This window comes from Halichondria panicea, chromosome 14 (genome assembly GCF_963675165.1).
Source record: "Halichondria panicea chromosome 14, odHalPani1.1, whole genome shotgun sequence".
In the NCBI taxonomy this organism is placed as follows: Eukaryota; Metazoa; Porifera; class Demospongiae; order Suberitida; family Halichondriidae; genus Halichondria; species Halichondria panicea.
In genome coordinates, this window is record NC_087390.1 from 5,087,132 (window position 1) to 5,110,168 (window position 23,037).

The 23,037-nt window shown below is 41.1% G+C and overlaps 3 protein-coding genes across 5 annotated transcripts in view; all 3 read right to left on the reverse strand.

Annotated features, from left to right (window-relative positions):
• The window catches only part of LOC135347803 (uncharacterized), a gene marked incomplete in the record, with an annotated part of 825,189 nt that overhangs the window by 708,667 nt on the left and 93,485 nt on the right, over positions 1–23,037 (reverse strand).
• LOC135347819 (uncharacterized) lies at positions 876–7,956 on the reverse strand. Of its 2 annotated transcripts, XM_064545895.1 has the most exons (15): positions 7,906–7,956; positions 6,984–7,845; positions 6,561–6,932; positions 6,343–6,492; positions 6,156–6,284; positions 5,966–6,103; positions 5,849–5,908; positions 5,687–5,764; positions 3,519–4,063; positions 3,316–3,471; positions 3,070–3,259; positions 2,975–3,016; positions 2,461–2,763; positions 1,151–1,216; positions 876–1,095 (listed from the first exon to the last, which is right to left on the reverse strand). In XM_064545895.1, the coding sequence occupies exons 1-15, from the start codon at positions 7,915–7,917 to the stop codon at positions 1,061–1,063; spliced, it is 3,138 nt and encodes a 1,045-aa protein (XP_064401965.1). In that variant the 5' UTR covers positions 7,918–7,956; the 3' UTR covers positions 876–1,060. The 2 variants fall into 2 exon arrangements, with proteins under 2 accessions (XP_064401965.1, XP_064401966.1); XM_064545896.1 differs by lacking the exon at positions 2,975–3,016.
• LOC135347802 (uncharacterized) lies at positions 11,662–23,004 on the reverse strand. 2 transcript variants are annotated; one of them, XM_064545865.1, is made up of 25 exons: positions 22,752–23,004; positions 20,905–21,003; positions 20,320–20,550; positions 20,019–20,127; positions 19,634–19,788; positions 19,257–19,383; positions 18,920–19,018; positions 18,278–18,381; positions 18,081–18,161; positions 17,979–18,030; positions 17,474–17,661; positions 17,073–17,135; positions 16,252–16,557; positions 16,051–16,125; positions 15,681–15,908; positions 15,179–15,401; positions 14,873–14,962; positions 14,374–14,573; positions 14,215–14,247; positions 13,824–13,934; positions 13,418–13,673; positions 13,056–13,152; positions 12,812–12,941; positions 12,541–12,674; positions 11,662–12,429 (listed from the first exon to the last, which is right to left on the reverse strand). In XM_064545865.1, exons 1-25 carry the CDS (start codon positions 22,923–22,925, stop codon positions 11,817–11,819), a joined length of 3,978 nt encoding a protein of 1,325 aa, XP_064401935.1. In that variant the 5' UTR covers positions 22,926–23,004; the 3' UTR covers positions 11,662–11,816. The 2 variants fall into 2 exon arrangements, with proteins under 2 accessions (XP_064401935.1, XP_064401936.1); XM_064545866.1 differs by lacking the exon at positions 16,252–16,557.

A 23,037-nucleotide genomic window follows, 5' to 3' on the forward strand; every position in this document is an offset into this window, starting at 1 on the left:
CATTGAATTTAGGAAAGGGATAAATTGCTGCTTGCTGCTTATAGCGAACGTGTTTGATTTCTACCGCCCTGCCTGTTGGATTGTGGAATCGTTGAGACCTATACAGCTGCTGCGGTTGATGCTGGCGCCAATTCGAAAACTGTCTGGAGAATGTTTTTGGGTCAAGGCCAACCAGTTCTATATGGCCTGACAAAGGTGTGACACAAGTTTTAGTCTTATCAATGGCGCATCATTCTCAAAAATGAATAGAGTAATACGAGTCAGGTATTTGATTGGCGAGACAAATAACCTAGCATGGCTGCTACAGGGCAAACAGTGCTAATAATAAGTGCGGCCGAGGGATGTAATGGCCAGCGCCGAATTGGTCCACTTTACTTTTTGAATACTGTGACAAGCGATAGTTGAGGGTTTACATCTGAGTCTGTAGTGACGTCGTTGATCGAGTTGAAGATTGGCTTGATTGTCTAGTGCCCCAGCTAGTGATGCGGTAAGCTCTCCTGATCTTGGCAAAGATATAGGGGATTTTTGGAAACTAAGTACGATCTGATAGTCGTCCAGTGCACTGAAAGTGAGAGATGTGTGATAAAGTGAGTTCTAGAGTTGGTGATCTCCAATCCAAGGTTTGGATCAATTAAGAGTTCCAGGATTGCTTGTGTGGGCAGTTTGCTATGTTGCCTGTATATACGTAGAACGAAATATGGGATATAGCAGTCAATGCAAGAAATGGCATCTGCAGCCACATTTAGCCAGGTATGTGACTCTATTTAAACCATTAAGGTGACCACACTCATCGGGGCAGCTGCTAGCATAGACAATGTCTGAAGAATGGACCCTCTTGGAACCCATGGATCTAGTCACTGGAACACTATATAGCTATAGAATCACCACTTCTGCATGTTTTATATACCCTGATTTTATGTTGTATATATAATTCCAACTCATATATACTGAGCAATCAAATAATTCTAGAGTGTCACTATAATATCTGTCTTTCTCTCTTTTCTTAGAAAGTTACCATCAACAGACCAGCTGGACAGTGTACGTAGTCCATTCTCCTCCCTCACTGCTCTTCTGACCGAGGTTTCTTGGGGGGAACTGCATGGAGACACTCACCAGTAAAATAGACCAACACAACAACTGACTGTCTCACCTTGCTCAGTGGGTTCAGTGGCCTCTCTCTTCGTACCTGTGAAGGGGCGTAGTCGGGACGAGTTCTCTGCATTGGGAACATAATTATGTCTTTGAGACTGGAGCTAGGCATAATTATAGCTGTTGCCCAGTAAGTGGGCATCAAAGCAATCTAGTGCTGCTCTGTATATATGCATGTTGCACCACTACCATAGCAACCATATATGATACAGTCAAGGGCATAATTATATGAAGAGAAGAGGGCATGCAACTACTATCTATATCAGAAAACAAATGGGCGGGGTCTTATATCTAAAAATAGTATTGCCATGCACCGTTTATACGGAAACTTATATAGCGGGAAATTTTCCGGCGCTGGTGCAAATTTTGCCCCTCGAAAATTGTGCGCTATATATGCATGGTATTCAGTCGCACACTGTTCATGCAGCTGCATGCATGCTTGTTCTAATTTTTCCGGACATTTTGCATGCTCTATAAAGATTATACCCAGCCTTATTTTTTGCTGTCTGATAAATTAGTAATAGTTATAATATGGGCACGAGGGATTGTACGGTGACGTATATATTGCGCTGAAGCACGAGGACGCCATTCCCGAGGGCTGAGGCAAATACACTATATGCATGCACGTGTTATAACTAGTTTTATATCCCTAGCAACAAAATACACCACAGCTTCTACAAAAATGACTGAAAGAGACTATAGTCCCAGCATAATACAGGCCAAGTTATCGTACGCAGCTACTTGCATCTAGACACCAGTAGCTGACCATTCAAGATTGCCGTCATTGGCACGACAAATTGTTTGACTCACAAGACGTTGGGCTCATCGATGCTAGACAAGAGTAAGAGTAAAGCAGTTCCACCCCCTGAACGCTGCAAAACACTCTCTCTTCTCAATTCTGCTGCAAAACAGCCCAACCCAAAAGGCAAAGCTGCAGAGCAGCCCCACCTCAAACTCTGCTGCAAAACAGCCACTTTCCAACTCCGACGATGCCAACTTGACTGTGTCCTAGTATAGGACTATGTTCAAGTAGACAGTAAAGAACTGGAAAAACTTGTGACACTGTAAGCCTCTAGCTGCTATGCGGCATTTACTTTTTCGTAAAAATGCCATGTATGTTGTTCCCTCAAATTATAAGGCTTTGTGGTCAGTGCAGAATATGAAATACAGTGCGACTCAGTGCATTATGCATGCACATAGCAACAGCATAGCAACGGAATATAAGAACATATATACGGTACTCTTATATCTACTCTTGGGTGCATAAATAACTAATGGAATTAAGGAATACATGCATGCACCATTATTCACCTTTGTATTTCTCCTCAATTTGATCTGCCAGATTGATTTGTTTGACAGTGTCACTTCTGAGGCCATTGCAAATGTCATTCCATGTACGAGAAGGTGAGTACTGCAACCAGTGGGTCAACATTTCACGTAAGCGATCTTGGTCGTTGCTTTCATTAGATTTGATGGCTTTGAGCATACCAACTTGAATTCCCAAAGAAAGCCCCAAATTAAACCAATTAGTAACGACTTCCATCAAGTTTGAAAACACTTCTTGCAAGTCTCTTGTGCATAATTGATTTTCACATTCCTCGTGTACAACATTGCCTACGTGTGCATATAGGGTGAGCATTATTTGAACTGAGTGGATAGTCATATGCATACAGTGTACACGTAACTGTATCTTTCGTTTTAGTTCGGCCTTCAAATAAATTATAAGAGAGGCAGATCAGTATATGATCTCAATTAAGGGTAGGTATAACATAGGCAGATCAGTATTAGAGCAATTATATCATTACTAAATATGTGTTTTATATACTTTGTGATGGTACAAGTGCTTGATCGGCTGGGAGAGAGTTTGCTGTCAGACGAATGCAAAGTGAAAGGAAAAACAGTTTTAGATAAAGTACATACCACCAATTCTTTCCGCTGGGGGGTCTACTTCCACCAACAGCTTGTTCTTGGGTTCCCTGGCTCCTATCAGATTTAAAACATAGCGAAAATATTGCACTTCTTCTTCAGGGCGCAGCACTCTGGCTTTCAGTTGGAGAGACGGAAAAGCACTTGTACCAGGGTTAAACGAGTCCACATCCCCTCTAGTAACCTGTATCATTACATCATTACAGCATGACAAACTGAAACTAGGCACTATATACTCACAACAGGTGTTACTAGTGGGTAAATCCTCCATCCATCTTTCTCAATACCCTCAAGCATGGGAATGTCGAGAGATATTGGTTCACTTGGAACTTCAAACTCTATTGCGAGATGGGACCCTTTCTCTGCTCCGTTTCTTTCATAAAATTGTTCCACAGCCTGCACAATTAAATATGAAATATAACCTTACGACATTTGAACATTACCGAAAGGTGAGCTTCATCATTCCAAGACAATACTACGTCAATCTTTGTGGTATGCTTAATGTGTGGATAGTAGTAGAGGCTGGCAGTGTAGTGTTTGTCCACATCTTCTCCTGTCACAGCCAGTCCACTAAACTGGGTCAGCTTCAGTAATCCATACGAGCTGTACGCAGTGAATGAGCCACGCCCTTCAAGCTGCTTGAAGGTGTAGAGCAGACTCTCCTGGGAGCAATGTGCTCTCACAAATGAGAGCTTAGTGGAGCTGGTCATCTTGGCACAGTGCTGTATCTCGACTGTCAGCTGCTGTTGGAATCGACACAAGGGAAGAGGAAGTATCCAGAAAACACTGCTGACCAACTGGTGATTGTCAGGAAACTGATACTGTCCAGCTAAACTGGCCTTGATGTCTAGTCGACACCGATCAACACCAGCTGGCAGGGAGCCCCGGGGTATAGTGAGCTTAAACCCATAGCCAACCCAGTGGAAGGTTTGGGGTGAGTTGGTAACGATCACACACGTGCTGGCCACCACTTCAACACCAGGGAGGTCTGAGTGGAGGGAACAGTATAGAATGAAAGCACCGTGGGCGTTGACGCCTCGGTGAATGTGTCAAAGCTCTATAACATAAAGCTACTAGCTATTGCTAATAACACACAATCGATCATGATTATTGCTAAAAAGGAACAAAATACTAAAATTTTACAGCTGCTGGATCAGTGCAGTAGAGCCTTGCAGCTCTTTTCTTTGAAGCTACCAATAGCTAGCGTTCTAGTCCATAGCTAACGAGTGCTGCAAGCTGCGCTGTGCTAATGCCTAAGGTCTGAGGAATTGAGTATCAGGGTTTCATCTAGTGGGAGGGGGGCAGGGGTGAACCTTCCCTCTAAAACGTTGTAATCGCATCATTAGTACTTGGTATGCAATAATTATGTAATGTAACTAGATCAACTGTGATGCACTGGGGTATGGTCAACAAATGTAGGAGGGGCCAATATTTTGCGGCACATTAGTACCGTCTATATGGTGTGCAATACGTAACTTAGATCTACTGTGAGGTGTGTAATTAACAACTGTGGGAGTGGCCAAATATTTTGCGGCATGCTTACGCGGCCCAAACCTTAAATACCATTGTGCCCATCATGTTTTAACTTACAAGCAGCCACAACGCAAAGCTTCAGAACATGCATGGGTTGCGCAGTGCACATATATACACAGCCTTTGGACAGATCCTGAACAACCTTAGCCGCCCCTTTGTATTTACCAGCCATGTTTCGTTAACATTGTTCAAAAAGCCTCAAGTATTTTCTCTGCAATGGCTTGTCCAGTGGTGTATCACATCGACAAACACGTCACAAATCAACAAAGCATAGCACAAGAGGTGTTGTTTCTTGTTTGAGTAATCAGCTGCTTCATCAGCACAAACAAAGAATGTTGCATCTTTGATCTCACTGAAAATTTGCTCCCGTATCCACTCTCCAGCACGAGATGAGCGTTCGTTCTGAATTTGTGGCAATTGTACCGTGCATTTTGGAAGGCTGTCTGGAAGTGTTGTTCCAAGATGATATTTTTTATTTTAAGAAAATGTCCTGGATTTGTGTAGTTATGTTCACGATGGCCTCAAAGTGAGATCACTTAGCTGTTTGCCACAAAAGACGATCGTTATCAATAAGGATCGCTTTTTTTTAGCAATAGTGACAGAAGACTGTATTAGTACATGTACGTAGCTGTTGTGAAACAGATAAAACACATTTTGTGGCTGTCTCTCATGCTCTTTATGTGACCTTTGCTCGTGTGAAATTTGTCATTGTAGATGTAACTATAACTAACTGAGTGGTAGAATGGGCCTAGCAAACAGAATACAATGCACACAGTAACCACCATTTCTAGCTTCTGAGTGCATAGCCAGGAAAACTGCTTCAGACAGAGTTGAGTGCTAAAACGACCTCTTCTTACTGTACTCTTTCCTATTTGAGTCACAAAATTATATTCATGGCTATCGTGAGCGTGCACGTCCTGTGCGGTTAATCCTAGACTTCTGCATGAGTTTTTAACATAGGAACTTGACCAGACGATCTTTTCTAAAGCGCGGCGGACCCGAGACTAGGGTTTCTGGGCAACCAGGAAACAATGGTAGCTACGCCCCTGCATGTAATGGGGACAACAACATTGCTCACCAAAACGGTGTATGGATTCCTGCGGTTGACTCAAGATTTCAATTGGTAGATGAGGGGGTGATTTGAGGTCTTTATAACCTATCAGTGAGTAATCACGCACATGTCAGGCTACATCACATGTTATTGTCCACATTCACCCTATACATATGTATGGGCACTCACCTGGTTCAACCTCAACCTCCTGATTCTTTGCTCGGAGATTGTTTCTTAGTTTCTCATTTTCTGTGTGGTCACAGCTGAATAACCTAACTGATTATACACAATTAATAATTATGTCACCTATTTTTAGCTGGTAAATCTTGTCAGCTTGCTTGTCATACTTATCTGTTAACTGACCCAGCTCCTCCTCCAGACGCTCATAGTCTAGTAGCCGTCGCTTCACTTCAGATCTCAATTCAGTCACAGAATTTTCTTCACCTAACAAATAATCTGTGTAATTATGTTCACAGCTGTTTTAAAGGAAATGCACCTAATTTATTTAGTTGGTGAATCTTGTCAGCTTGATTTCCACACCTCTCAGTCAACTGATCCAATTCACCCTCCAAATTTTGGACAAGGAAATGAAGACTCACGTTCTTCAGGATCAGATGCATACTGTCTGCATGTATATGGTCACAGGTGCATGCATAACCTAACTGACGATAGATTATACATACCATTTTCTTTCGGGAAAATCTGGTTGTCGTAATTATCGGTCAACTGACAAACCTTCATAGTCATATTCTTCAGTTCAGTTTTAAGAGTATCATACTCTAGTAGCAGATGCTTCAATTCATCTCTCAATTGTGTGAGAGTACTTTTCCAGCCTAATGTGAAATGATACACACTTATGATACACTTACTAAAAAGCATAGCTGCATGTGCTTTCTCGTACCTTGTTCCTTGTTTCCAGGACTTAACTGAACCTCTGAGTTCTCTATCTCTGGCAGTGACCCAGTCACACATTTGGCTATCTGCTCCGTGAGATGACCCAGGTCCATCTTCCTCAGGACAGTAAACAGGCCTTCCCAGGTAGGGGGGTAAGTTGGTTGTGTACTTCTCTCCCAAGCACTGAAGATCTGCTCAATGTAATCTCTAGCAGAGTGTGTGGGAGCTTTTTTTCTATCTTTCACTGAAAGCTGTACCCGAGAGGTGATGTAGAATCGACACAAATCCTTAGAGAGAGCGTCCATGAGATTGATTCCATACTTGTGCAGTTGGTTCAGCTTGGGTATGCTGAAGTGTACGTCACTATCAACCAAAGGTGCTGCATAAAACATCATTATAATTATGCCTAAGTAGCTGCATGCATACACACCTTTTAAAAAGGCCCTGAATACTTTTTTATTTGAATTTCCTATTTTGTCTTTTCCTCCAATAATCATCAACTCCCCAGTTGGCACAGCAACAGCAGATGATTCTGTCAATGATAGAGGCAGGTCAGCAGCATGCTCCCAGGACAGGGTGTTGGGGGAGAACGCATGAATGGTTGTTGTGGGGGCATAAAAAACACCTCCTCCAATAGACAAGAGACGATCACCAAAGAAGGCAGCAGCTGTAAGCATATTTGGAGCATCAGGTAACGTCTCCCAAGGAAACTTAACTGCACCGGATATAAGCGATTGTAGAGATGCAAGGAATACAATTCCAAAACACGTGATCAGGTACCACTGGTCACCATGAAGAGCAGACTTCATGTTAGACCCTGCACTTGGTAGGGAGGGAGCAGTCGTCCACTGGCCATCTTTAAACACTTCCACAGAGGAGAGGAATTCTGATGTATTCTTCCCTCCAGCCACAACTAGTGCAGACCCGCTACTGACAGCAGATGGTGAACTTCGGCTCTCATTCATAGGAGGCAGTATTTCAACAAACTGTCCATCCCTCATCGTGAAGACTTTGTTTGTTTCCTCTCCCGTAAAATACTCTCTCCCACCCACCAGTAGCAGTTCAGAGTCATGGACGACGAGGGTATAGCGATAGGTGGGTGTGTCTGTCATTGTCCATGAACTGTCAACTCCAAGTTTTAATGAGCACAGTTTGGCAACAGTCGGTCCTCCTCCAACGTAGAGTGTTCCTTTCAGGTACACGGATTCAGAAGAGGCATCACTCATTTCCACTGGTAGAAAAGGCAATTCATCCCACTCCAGAGTTGTAGAGGGATGAAGGATATCAAGAGTCTGCATGAGAGGAATATTTAACATTCCCAACTGATACATGTAGATAATATATGAGGTTACCTGTTCAGCCATTGAACTAGAAACTGTCTAGAGGTAGATCTAATTAGGCTTACATGCCCCACCCACAAAATTTTGCTAGATCTAGATCTGATCATAATTATAAGAGGCTAGATCTGATCATATAAGAGGCTATCCTTGATCCCAGGCCGCTAGGCCTTGTGAAGGAGGCTAATAAGAGGCTAGACCTAAGTTGTTCAGAAACCTCATTAGATCCATCTATAAAACTTCTTAAATGTAGATACTGTATTTATACTGTAAAAAATGAATTTATACTGTAAAAAATGATGTGTGGTTTTCATGCAAGTGCGTGACTATTGTGGCAACTAGATCTATCAGGAAAAACGCACATTTGCCACAATAAAACCACACATCATTTTACAGTGTAGCATCTATTCAGTCAGTGCACACCGTTACTTACACTTTTTAAAGCCTAACACTAGACCCCGGCCCATGCATAACCTCTATATCTATTTTATAATTGTAACTACTCATGCACTGAACTCTAACATTTGACTTCATAAACACATGCAAGTGAAGACACCCCATATAGAGCATCACATGAGCAGTAATTAAGTGTCATAGCTAACATGTTAATGATCAGTCTATTTTAGCAATATCCTCAAGGAAAAAAGGAGTGTTTGGTAAATTACGGAGTCACTCCCTCGCTGTGCCAACTCACTGCATGTTAGAGCAGCTCTTTAGAGTATGCATGCCAATATGAGTGCTTAACGACTGCTTGCATTGGCAGCAGGCCACATCATCTCTGCTTGGCCGCTTGGCCATACCACATGATCAGTGGACCAAAGTGGCCAACTTGAATTTAGCACTGTGACCACAGAATCTGAAATTAGCTTTTAGCTATCAGCTCAGCTTTCACCTATCAGCTATCAGCTTTCAGTCAGTATACGTGGACCTAAGTGGCCAAGTTGAGTTTAGCACTGTGACTACAGAATCTAATGCATATATGAAATTAGATTTTGACTATCAGCTTAGCATTCAGTTTTTGGCTTATCAGCTATCAGTGAACCAGATCAGATCACCACACTGAATTTTGCATAGAAATAAACTTTTCGCAAGCAGCAAATTAAATCAGCTAAGGCTGTAGCTAGCTATCAGCTATCTAGTAGCTATCAGCTATCTAGCTATCCAGAGGAGGTACGACATCCGCGTGTCTTTAACACACACATTCCGAACTTTGACCTAAGGAATGTGTGTCTAAAACGTTTCCTTTGACACGCGGATGTCGTACCTCCTCTGCTAGCTATCGGCTCTCTGCATGGCCAGTCCCACATCTAGTCTGGCCACGCCCCCCAATTTAAATGAGGCTGCTAACATTACTACAGTTGAGCCTCGGTTATCCGAACACCTTTGTCCCCGGGCCCATTCGGGTAAGTGAAATATTCGGATAATCAAAAGCTGGCTTTTTGCCAGCCACGTGGGCAATTTCCTACTGCGCATGCTCAGATTGCACTATGCTCTAGCATTCGGATAATCGAGGATTCGGATAACCGGGATTCGGATAACCGAGGCTCAACTGTACTAGGATTTTAACCTAACCATGTGACTTTCAATTTTTTATGCATCCATGACATATCAAAAATCAATCCATAACTCGATAAATTAATTATTAATTAGTATTACCAAGTATCGTAATCTAGGGCGATAGGTTCTTAGTGAATCTGGATAAAGTTAAGTATGGCATCTTGAAGGGATATTGTCACACATCAGTTTGGTGTATATAGATATCTTCCAACATAATGATTAATACTCAACCTGCAATTGTTCAATGTTTGTTGTTTGTTTGACCACCTTAAGGTTGTTCCTAGGAAATAAGGGTGTGTACAGGGTGAATTTGCTCCACGTCACAGTCTCAATCAAGCAATACTCAATCAAACCACCTATGGATTATATTATGTGTGACCTGCGGCGATAGGTGATTTGATTTAGGCTCCTCATGTCCCCATGTCGAGTATTGCTTGATTGAGACTGGAACGTGCAGTGTGGGTGGAGCAAATTCACCCTAGTTTATTTCCCAGGAACAACCTTAAGGTGATCAAACAAACAAACATTTGCAGGTTGAACTAGCTGAGTATTAATCATTATGTTGGAAGTATATACACCAAACTGATGTGTGACAATAAGCATTCCCTTCAAGATGCCATACTTAACTTTATCCAGATTCACTAAGAACCTGTCTGCCCTAGATTACGATACTTGGTAAATACTAATTAATTAATAAGTTATGGATTGATTTTTGATATAATTATTATGTCATGGATGCATAAAAAAATTAGAAAATCCTAGCAGTAATGTTAGCAGCCTCATTAATTTGGGAGGGCGTGGTTAAACTAGATGTGGGACTGGCCAGCGAGATATATAGCCATGCAGAGAGCTGATAGCTAGCTAGCTACAGCCTTAGCTGATTTAATTTGCTGCTTGCGAAAAGTTAATTTCTATGCAAAATTCAGCGTGATGATCTGATCTGGTTCACTGATAGCTGATAAGCCAAAAGCTGAAAGCTGAGCTGATATAATTTTATAGTCAAAATCTAATTTCATACGCATTAGATTCTGTGGTCACAGTGCTAAATTCAACTTGGCCACTTATATAGGTCCACTGTATATACTGACTGAAAGCTGATAGCTGATAGGTGAAAGCTGAGCTGATAAGCCAAAAGCTGAAAGCTAAGCTGATAGCCAAAAGCTAATTTCAGATTCTGTGGTCACAGTGCTAAATTCAAGTTGGCCACTTTGGTCCACTGATCGCCCATGCATGTACACATTTTTTTTTATCTACATGTACCATACCTCTCTTATTGTGTCCCTCTATTAAGATGTGGCAGCTCTGGAGGTGGGGAGTCCAAGGTGACCACACTGGTCGGCATAGACATTATTGCAGAATGGTGTCAAAGGACACAAAAATATAGTTGCTAAAAAGGATCGATGCCAAAAGTCTAAGTCTAAATTAATGGCTGCTAGACTACCATCACACACCAGTATATGCATGCATATTCATCAACACAATGACATAATTATAAGCCTGCAATTCACGTACTTCATGACTATATACATACACTAGTAGACGATTGCATGGAACTCCACAAGTACACTGCGTTTTGTTTCTGTATACAGAGGCTATAGGGAATTAAAGATGTAATTAACCTCGGACACATGTATATTAATACTGGTCCTCCCATGCAATTGGACCACCCTGGATGAGCCAGCCAGTGCTGCTCTACTTGTGTTGATTCATATTTACCTTACAAGTGATCGATTGGAGAGGGGGTGAAAGAAGAGGAGGAGAGTCTGCTGCAGAAAAAATGAAATGAAGGGAATAATTATAATTATTATTATAAACGTGATAAGGCTATAGCCGCCTATAATATTATGCTGTGAGTATATATCTTCAACTTCCACCAACAGCTTGTTGACATGAATAAATAATCTATAAAACCAGAGGAGTGCTTTGGTGGCCGTCCAATGCTAGAGATGTGTGATAAAGTGAGTCTGTACGTATTCTGTAATTGAAAAAGGAATGTACATTGACAAGCAGAATTGGGAATATTTTCAGCAAGGGGACCGCCATACATAATTATTGTCATTGTGGTTCCCAGGCTGTGTTCTCTGGAGATTGGCTGTAGGTGTGGTAATAATTATAGGCGCATAGAGGCCTGCTCTTTTCCGTATAGGCGCATGCGCTTACTATTATTAACCAGATTATACGGTATTCTAGCTCACCCACCTTATTTTTAGGGAGCAATCAATAATTATTATGACTGTAATGATCAATAAAAAGATATATACATGTAAAATTATACAGTTATATACACGAGATAAAAATCCACTGGCTGTTGAAAGAGTTGATCGCATACATAACATTGTGCATGTTCTTTTATAGTTCCGTGAATGTAATTAGATGAGCACTTCATTTTTCCCATGAGCAGAGTCACTGCTCTCATTGAATTGGACACCACAAGTAGGTATGAGGGTGAACTTGAAATAGTCTCTTTTCTTGCGCTCCAACAAACTCTCTCTCCTTGAAAACCGTTTCTCAGACCCTTGATTCTCTTCATCATACTCATCCTCACCCTCCTGCATGTGTTTAGACAATAGATTTTCTTTAAGAGGGCGTTTATTTTCCTCTTGAGGTATTTCAATATTGTGTTCATTTTCTCTATTTGACTGTGAACGTTCCTCAAGTTTTGAAGCTGCCAATAGATCGATATCAACATCATCATTACTAGGGGATGGACTAAACTCCAGTACGGTTTCTTGTTTAGTTTCGTTTCTCTTAGCTTCTGATAGCTTTGCTTGCAGTCTGCTCACACTGATAAATGACAGCCTTCTGTCCAATTGTTGCATTAGGTCTCCCTCGATAGATAGGTCAGGGGTGAGGAGGTTACTACTTGGAGAACGGGTGTACCGGGCGGTGTTCTCGTCAAGGGACGTATGGGAGTGGTGGTGGGTGGGCGGAGGACTCAGTAGCTCCATGGAGCGGCTCAGTACGATTCCACGGGTATTATTTCTGTGAGGTGTGTAGGGGTGAGGGCGCGTAAATACTAAGCTATGCACTTCAACAGCAGGCACTTACAAAATTGATTTATGCATGTGAACAGCTACTTCATAGTATACAGACCTCTTTTGAACTTCTCCTTCGTTGACTCCGCCCAGCTGCTCCAGATTAAGAGGACTGTCCCCCTCATCAAGGAAACTGTTGCGTCCCACCTGCCCCGTCTCAGGTGCCAACCGGTCAAACTGGTAAGGCTGGTCCTATTTGGTGAAATAATACAGACAACACCCTTCTACAACAGCAACAAGTACACTAATCTTATATGCACACAGGCTCGCTTTACATTAATCACAAAATATATATCACAGTCATGTTCCCAATTATGACAACCACTCACAGGTATCTCAATGTAAGGATGATGCTCTTGCACATGCAGACTGAGGAAGTGGTCGAACCTCTGTCTCAGTTCAGAGAATGACGGCCGGTCCCCTCCATTCTCACACCAGCAGTGAAGCATCACCTCGTAACTGAAAGTATATAGAAACACTTAAAGCTTTACCCTCAAATAGATAATTATAGCAACATAATGCGTATACTTGACTCAATATACACAATGCAGACAAACTTAACGGCATCCTTACACTTCAGGGGAGCATTTGTGAGGTTTGGGCATCCTGTGACCTCTCCTCAGCTGCTGCACCACCTCTGTGTTGGTGTACACCGGGTACGGAAGGTCACCTGATGTGGGGAGTGTGTGTAATTAGGCAGTATTTCTGTTGTATATGGATTACATTATGGACTAGAATGAACAAACTTTTTGCATTAAACTGAGGCTAAGTAAATGCCATAAACTTTCCTGCAGAAGATTATAGCTTCTTGGGTAGAGCCATTAGCTATTTTACGATGCTAACAAACACTTTACTAGGTATAACACTCAATCATTCTGCATGCCAATAAACAAACACTAAGTACAGTACTGATGACACCAGGCCATTTCACTTACCCATAGTGCTAATCTCCCAGAGAACCACTCCATAGGACCACACATCTGAGGATGTGTTGAATTCCCGCTGAAATAACGTCTCCAGTGCCATCCATCTCAGTGGCAACTGTCCTTGAGACGTGAGCACGTACGCTTCCTCGTTGGGTAAATGACGAGACATTCCAAAGTCAGAGATCTTGAGGTTTTTGTTATCTCCCACTAGGATGTTGCGACAGGCCAAGTCTCGATGAATGATGTCTAGACTGGAGAGGTATTCCTGTGGGAGGTGTGGGGGAGAGGAGATTGAATATTAAATGTTCGTACTATAATGCAAAAAACGGCCAGGCAACAATGATTTAGTTTTGCCCGAACAAAACCAATTTATAAACGACCATGAGTGAATTTTGTGGTTCAGAAATTCCCCCACCATTCCAGCTGCTATTTGCCGTGAGAACTCGAGCAGATCCTTATCCTCCAGTAACTCCAAGTCCTCGTAAATATCCTTAGGGCTCAACGTGGAGTACGCACCCTGGGGCTCCTGAGAAGAGTGACAATGCAGTTTGAAAGGGAAATAGACAGTTTTACGTAATTATAGCGGCAATAACATTAATATTACTCTCATACATTTACCGTTAGTTCTAGGTATGCAATTGTGCAAGGAACCTGATACTCAACAATATGTTGCTTATAGGCACTGCATGTGTCTAGTATGAATTACTGCAAATGACAGCATAATAATAATTACAACATCATTATTTGTAAGCCAATTTCATCATTATAATTATGATTGTGCATAAAATCACAGAATAACAACTCACCAGATAAGGAGATGCAATCTGTGTATTCCTAAGCTGTAAACAAAAAAGAACACATTAATTTTATAAGCCCACATCATGCAGGTGTAATACATGCATTTCACTCATGCTGTAAAACAAAGGGCACTAAGTAATAAAACTAGCAGGTATTAATACACTTACCTTGGCTTTCATGGCTCTGAGGTATTTCAACAAGTCACCATGTCTCACATACTCAAGTACCAGTAGGAACGGCTCTCTGGCTGTCACACAGCCAACCATATTCACCACAAAGCAACTATACTCATTTTCAGAGTTAGTGACTCTCTTCATCATGTCTATCTCTTTGAGGAAGGAGAGCTTCTCCGAGAAAGCGGCATTGTCTGTGTGTGAGGGAGTGAGGAGTCATACATAATAAAGAATGTTTGTATTGTGACAGTTAATCTCTATGAATACACGTGCTTTCTGATGCTTTTGTGGTACAGCAATTACAGTATACAGCTCACAATAACAGGAATTTATTATGACTATATAACTCCTTGACAACTATAGATTCCGATAATTAGGACATTCTATGTACAGTAGGAATTTTCAATGCTCACACTAAAAGTCATACTATTTCTCCCAAAATGAATTGTATTGAAACTGAAAGAGATAGTGTTATTATGCAATTATAACTCACCTTTTAGTTTCTTAACTGCCACCGTGCAATTCAGAGAGAACTTGGGCAATCTTTTCACTCCAGACTTCATTGCTTGACTTCTTACAAGACCTATTATAATAAAAAATTTCGTTACGCACGGATAATTATGTTAGTTGTTTAGAATATTTTATTCGACTGGGAATAATAGCTGGTACTTTACGAGGGTCTAAATTCTCAAGCCCATTAATTTGTGGATAAATTTCTCAAATGTTCGTAGCTTGTTCAAATCCGCAAAATGATGTTTAAGAAGTACCCATGCACTATATACGATTTAAAGTCACCCACCTTTAAAGACCTCCCCAAAAGCCCCCTTGCCGAGAGGCTGAGAGTAAAACACTTGAAGGTCATCATAGGGGATCTCCCAGTCGTCTGTGACGAGAGGGGGGGTGGGAAGAATATTAATGTGAAGAATTTGACTGCAATTGCTGCTAATGGACGAGCGATGCTGGCCAAAAGTGTTCTTGATACTAGAGTTCTTGTGTGGCACTGTGGAAAAATAGCGATCACCCTGTGTGTGTGTGTGCATGTGAGAGGCGGTGCTATGGTTAACGCATAGCAAACCGGCAAATGAAGATTTCGTACACATGCAGGATCACATCATGTGGCATGAGAATTATAATTATTTTAGTGTTCATGTGGCTGAAGGGAACTCATGTATATTCGCTTGACTATGAGTTACATAATTGATTGTTCAAAGTTTGCACTCCCTATAACAAACTAGATCTATGCCCCCCCCCCCCCTGGTGCATGCTCCGGATGCATAATACAAACAGCACAAGCAACTCACGTATTTAACAGCCCTGTTCCTGAGACAAAGCCAGAGTATCAGTAGAGGTACAGCCACAGCGGCCAGTATCACGACCACACTCACTCCAATGAGCACACTGCCATAGAGAGGTAATTGAGGGGGAGGAGGCGTGGTCATACTAGGGGCTGGAGTCAGTGACACTGACAGTGAGGGTATGGAAAGGGGGGTGCTCCATGAACTGGTCGCATACTGGTTTCTGGAGCGAGCCTTAGGGAGAAATAGGGAAGTCAAAAAATCAAATAGATTGAATCATTATACTATCATTAAGTCTGTGTCTTGGTAGCTAGAGATTTTGTTCCCGGCTAACGTAAGGCAAAGAATGGAACTTATACCAATGCCAAGTTCTTACCTGAAGACAGAGGTTCGTGGAATCGCTCAAAAGTACAAGTACATCCCGAAACTTGAATTGTTTCCTTGCGAGTGACTGCAGTGAGCAAAAAATAGCAATTTAGATCCATAAACGTAACATAGGAATGTGACATCATAAGTGATCAAAAAATTGACCATGCAGAGCTAATGATTCAGAATTTTATTATGTTCATAAACTCACATCCAGCAACTTCCTACTCCTTATTTTCTCCACAAATCGTCCATCCACACATCTTGCCAATCTCAGCTCAATCTCTTTTAACATACCGTTGCTAAACTCTGGTCCACTCCATCCTGCGACCATGGACACTATTATCCCATCTCCGTCAGCATACTGGTGTGTTAGTTCTGATACTGTTAGGTTTTGGATGGGAGATGGTGGGTGGGGACGTACGAATATGACAGAGCAGTTTGGATAGTTTTTAAAGTTGAGAGGAAGAAGTTTTTTGCGCCAGAAGAAAGATTTGCTGCTGCGGACTGGTTCCAGCTAGAGGATAAGAAACACACTGATAGCAATTCAAACTACAGTCCTGAGTCAGTTTAAAATGGTAGCTAGAGCAAGTATGTGTTAATGAACTTTGTTGCATGTTTGAGCAAAGATCAAAGAAACCACAGTGCAAATATATGGCATATTGCACAGTGAAGCCAGGCACATCAAAGCTAACAAGTCTCCACAGTGCAATATTCCATATATTTGCACAGCCAGAAAGCTTGGTCAAATTTGGAATGATCTCTTTTATATTGTTCCTACAACTCACTTTTTTGTGGTATGAAAATAAGGAATGCGGAAGGCATGAATGTCATTATAACTATGCTTCTCCCACGCAACAAATCAGTTATTGCATAAAATCACTCGTGCAATAACTAATACCTAATCAATTTACACTTGATTAGGTAATCAGAAAATAAATATCAGTTTTGGTGAATGCATGGGGGAGGGGCTCTAACAAGTCTATAACTATGCTCAGGTATAATTATACAAATTGTGCACACAACTCGTACCGTAGCATAATAGCCAACTGTTTCTGAGATCTGTATACCAGTAATGGTAACTGTTTGTTGCTCCTGCATGGTGATGGAGAGGTGATGCATGGTTAAGTGGGCATAATATTAGATTATATATCACAACAGGAGTGTACATTAGGGCTCGAGGAGTATATCCAACTGTGGCAGTTGTTGTGTAAACCACATTTCGGTATATAGGTATATACCAGTACACCCTCATTGATTACATTATATTACGGTGATTACTCCCATTACATACATTACGGTGATTACAGTGATCATGGCATCATGGCATCATTACAATGACATCACTGCATTCTCTTAGTGCTTTCACTTTCTAGATACACTTTACATGAGCCCACTACCCATGTTCACACAGTACGAAATTTTACTCTCACCTTAACCTCTGTTCGGTTAAAAGAAAATGATCTTTCATTATTGAATAACATTTGCACTATGTACTTGGATACTGCAGCAGCTGCTAGTGCATCTATTGTCCAGTCAACGCTGATGTCATAGGTAACAGTCTCCGGTCTGTACTTTGCCGTACAGGTTACATTGATGGGTTTTTTATCCTCGTTCCTATCTGTGAAAGACAGAAAGATGTGAGAAGATAACTAAATGATTATGCTTTCATAATGGATATACTATATAGCGCGAAATTTTCGAGGGGCTTAATTAATTTCAATGTTTTCGTGGCGTTAGCAATCCTTCACGAAAATTAGGTCCACGAAATGTTTAGCTAAACGAAAAGCATCATGTCATTTGACCAAGTAGCGCGAAATTTATAGAGGCCATTCCACGAAATATAAATGCCTCCAAAGTTTCCCGCTATACGGTATCTCTCTATAGTTGGTTGGTTAATTAATAGTGAATTATGTACTGAAAGGCACGATTGCTTACATTCTATCTGAACATCCTTTGAAAGTGAAGCTCCTCCGGGAAGTGTGGCCACCTGAAAACAAATATTTCAATTTAATAAGTTAATGTTTACTCAGTGCTCACGTTCAAGGTGTAGTTGCAGTCGTAGAGAGGCAATAACTCAACATCAGTGTTATTAGCAGACAATAAGAGAGAGAGATCATCCTGTATAACAATGTATGGACGTACGTAAGTATAGCTTTCACAATGCATTATTGACCTTAGATAATCAATCTTACATGTATACATTGGCATACTATTTCCCTTTGCAACATACGTACACTTTTTAGGATTTTTGTGTAGTTGCTTCGCTGTTGGCAGAAGGTGGGGGAGTCGGCCGTGGGTTCAAAGCTCACTCGATATCCAGACACCATGTGAGGTCGCACTGCAGTATGAAAAAAGCACATAAAACTTGATGCTATATATATAATCATGTTCAGCAACCTAAAACCATGTGACTGCATGCATGAGCACCCTAACATATATAGCTGCAACAAATAAACACTAAAGTAGATTTGACTACGGAATAAACATTACGTTAAGCAAATGGGACGATACACACCCATCATGATGGCAGTTAGTACCTATTAGGCGTAAACAGGAGATCACAAAGGATGTTTAGACTAAGAGTTTACATCAGTTTCTAAACTACGTAGGCAGCCACTGAGAGTAGTATTGTGTGTGTGAGAGTGTAATGAAAGCAGTACAGGGTGTCAAAGGATTAATGGGGGTGTTTGGTAGACTGAACAACAGGTGTGCAAGACGTAATTTAATAGTAACTTTGGAACAGCTACGTATAAACACACGCCTACACTCATGATAAAGTCTACGTATGCATAAACCCATGTTATAATTATATGCCAAGTTAAGAAAAGTTTTTTCCTTCAGTTTCTGGTGGAAGTAGTGGCTAGACAACAACTCACCTCGTGGAGGTGTCCATGACAATTGCAGGATGGTGTGCTGTAGAAGGGAGGGGTCCTCGCTAAATGAAACCGTTAAATTCTCCACTTGACTAGGAACCACTGAGGAAACATAAGATTCCCAATTATAAATTAAGCAATGGGCACCTGGATAGTTATCATCCGGTATAATGTACAAAATTAATACAAAATAATTATTGACGAAACCAAACGCTACAATTCAATTTCGGGTCCAATGTTAAGACCTTCCAAGAAAATACAGATAAATAGAAGTTCACACTTTGGACTGCATGAATGTCAGTGCAGTTAGAGCTGCCTAAAAAGTTTACTTGCAGCTCACCAGTGAATGTTATTGGTGCTGAGAAGTTGGACACTGCTCTGAGGTTGACTGCAGCATAGTCGATGACCAGCTTGGTACAAGCCGAAGGATTAACATCCACTGAGACAGTAGTAGCTGATGGTTTGAGCTAACGGGACAGAGAGATACAATAATGTGATAGTTTATGACCTGAGAAAGTATCAATGGAATGCACTGTATATATAGCGGGTATATTTCGAGGTTGTAATCGCTGATTAAGCATGTACCATGCAGCATTTATGCCCACGAATTTAATATTGCATGCACATGCTTGCATGCTGGTGATACATTTTTGCATACTTTATTTCGTAAGCAGCACAGTTTCTTGTGCATACTGGTACACCTCAGTTTATTCTTACCAGTGGTAGTAGCATGACAGTCGTCTCCCCTCTGACTCTGAGCAGTACACTCTGAGCAGCTGTCATGAACGAGGAGAGAGCGGGCGGAAGGGAGATCACGAGAGTGTTGTTGTTGAAGGTGTACCTTGGTGGAGATGTGGGGTGAACTGGAAGGCCTGGAGGGATTGCAAACATAATAACTGTAATTATGCACGTGGCCTCTTAGACTGTAAAAATGTAGCTGTGACTGCGATGTCTAACTTAGGAAGGTTATAGGACTTTATGTATAGTTGAAAAGATATACATACAAGATTGGGAGGTGAACATGTTCGCTTAAAGTTTCTGGTAAGAGCACTGTGTAATATATACGCTTACAATCAGCTAAAATCAGCTACTACTCCCTCACCTCCACAAAAACCACAGCACTCGGCAATGAGATTGCTGACCTCCCCACTAACACAGCACTTCCTTTGGACAGCAGAACAGCTTAAGGATGAGTGGTCCAGACTCCCATTCTGTAGCAGATCAATCAGGAGTTTCCAGTTATTATATAATACATCCATATTTCCCATACAAGATTCGTTAACATGCAATAACAATCACTATATATACTGTATCATAAGCTTTGATACTGTTTATATCCTAGTAGTATAGAGCTCATATTCTACTCAGATCACATGCAGTGATCAATAATTATCTTCACTCACTGTGCAAGTCTCCACTATGCATGTTTCCTGCCCACTGATGAAAGCTCTCTCTTCGTTTAAGAGCTCACGACCATCTTTCGATGAACAGACCATGGCTTCTCCACCGCTTGTAACTAAATCACTGTTAGTGGGTAACTCATCTTCAGTGGTGGTATTGAGCTCAGCTCTGGTGCGGATAAACGCTGCTGAGATGTTGCAGCCAGATGTACAGAGAGGAGAGGCATTCAAATCCTAAGAAATAAGTGTATATATATACTCGGTTACGCATGCATAATACTATAGGTACTTTACATACACTTTATTCTGTAAAATTCTACAATGGTATAAACATGTAATTGGTCTGTGGAAACGATTAGCTATCGTACATATAGTGGGTTATTTTCGAGGACAATTTTCGAAAAATTGAAAAAATTAATTAGGAATCATTGTTTAATCCCAGTATTAAAAATCTCTCTACCGTAGGGTAGGGGTGTAGTCATTTGAACCTATCCTGGAAAGTAAAATCCGAGAAATGTAGTAATCGGCGAAAATTTAGTGCCTCGAAAATAACTGACTATATAGGGTATACTGCATGATCACACTTACCAAACAATGTTGATGACAGTCGGGCAGGGACAGTGATTCATTAAGTGAGTGCACTAAGCATCCTTCCAAACACAGCCTCTCACTATCCTCAGGCACCACCTGTATAGGGGGTGTGGCAATCAATAGAGGGTATATACTCCACAGGGCCGTAAGAAGATTTTTTAGGTGGGGGGGCAGAAAAAAGGAATGGACCCTCTCCTTGCGACGCAGGGGGTGGGTTCGGGAGGGGGAAATTCCCCCTTCCGTCCCACCAAAGGCGAACGTTTTACATTTGTATGTTCTCAGAGATAAACAGGAGAAAGATACATAAATGAAATAATCTGCATGTGAGAGCTATAGCAAAATAGCTCATTCGACGTGTGTTAGTGTGGAAGCAAAGTCACAAGCATATGCATCAAGTGACAACAATAATTATTTATAAGTAAGTGTTACAATATTCCAATTTTTTTTTAATCAAAGTCGAAGTTCTTAATTTAATGCAATTTTAAGGATATGGAGGTATGCAAGTCGGAGACTATACTGCAACCATCCCATACATGACTGCATGAATGGAAAAAAGTTGGCAAGAAATGTAGAGACATTACACAGTGTCCTATTAAGGCACTTTTGAGAGCCAGACAGCAATAATGGTATGCAACAAACAATATAGGATTCTATTGAAGTTGCTGCTTGAATATATTGGCTTGTTTCAATTAAGTGAATTTGATACTCAAATCTTAGACCATCATAATTATAGGTGTTGTATTGGAACAAGCAATCTATAATTATAATTATAACGTACATTTCTCCATAGTGTCTACAGTTATGTACTGTATGAAGAATAGTGAATTGCAATTGTAGCTAGCTTGAGCTACTAGAAAAGAAATCGTGATTCACAATAAAGGCGTGCGCAGTTTGTGTTGTGATATTTAGTCTACAAGTAAAGGGTGTGCTAGGTGACATACACAGAGAGGCAGCCCACTAATTCATGTTTAGACTTGGACTAAGCTCAGAAAGCACTCTTAAAAAGGAACCATTGATATTTCCCCCCATGTAGCAGCAACTGCCTAGAAACGGAAGCATTCACAGACAAATATCTGGCCACAAAGGGGAGGGGGGGTGGTCTCAGTCGTAGTAGAGTGGGCAACCAGTAGAAAGGTGACATGAAGTTAATTAATAAATTGAAGTTTCAACTTATAGGGAACAACCATTAATTTTTGTTGCTTATATCAGAAAGTCATGTTGCAAACATAAAGACTTAATTGTTTGTCAAAATAAACACATGTTCCACTCAGTGCATGTGTCTGCCACCTGATGCGAAAATGTACCTTGATGCACATGCACTGTAGTACATGTATAAATACACTTGATGTTGTACTGTAAGTATGACATGTTTGGTCTTGTTGGTTGGCTGTGGGTCAACCTGTCAACCACACACCCTAACCACGGAAACCTCACTAACGTCTACCAAAACAAGAACATGCACAACAATAGCATTATCCTTTTTTCTCACCATTCAGCACTACGTATGGCTCCCCTATAACAATTTCTATATTGACAGCTACAGATAACTGTTATTCCTATCAGCTCAGTCTACTGTTAATTATTCTACTATACTGCTCATTTATGCCGTTATTATGCTGCTCATAATAGCAGTGCGTATTCCAGCAATTATACCCCTCATACTATATTACTCAACTATACCTAGAAGGTTACAAACGCCTCTCAATTATATCACATAATTATCTTGGTACGTATAATTATATACAAGAGATGTAGTGTTTATGATACTATGATTTATACCAAATCTCTATACAACGATATAACGAGGAAGTCACATTAAAAGAGGTACCAATTCAACAACTTACCACAATCTGGCATCCCAGGGAACATCTCAGGGTAGCTATCTCAACCTTCTCTTCAGCTTCACTGCTCTTAGGTGACCATGTGGCTGCATTGCATGTTCCCGGCAACACAGCGGTTTCAACTAACAAGCATGCTGCCAGCACTATCAAAACCGCAAGGCAACTTCTGACAATCATTGTTAGTGTAGATAGATCTACTTGAGTCTCTGATAGATCTAGACCTGGTCTCTCTCGATCTATTTGCTAGAATGCAATTCTAAAGGATGTCCATTTGAGCAAAACTCTTGCA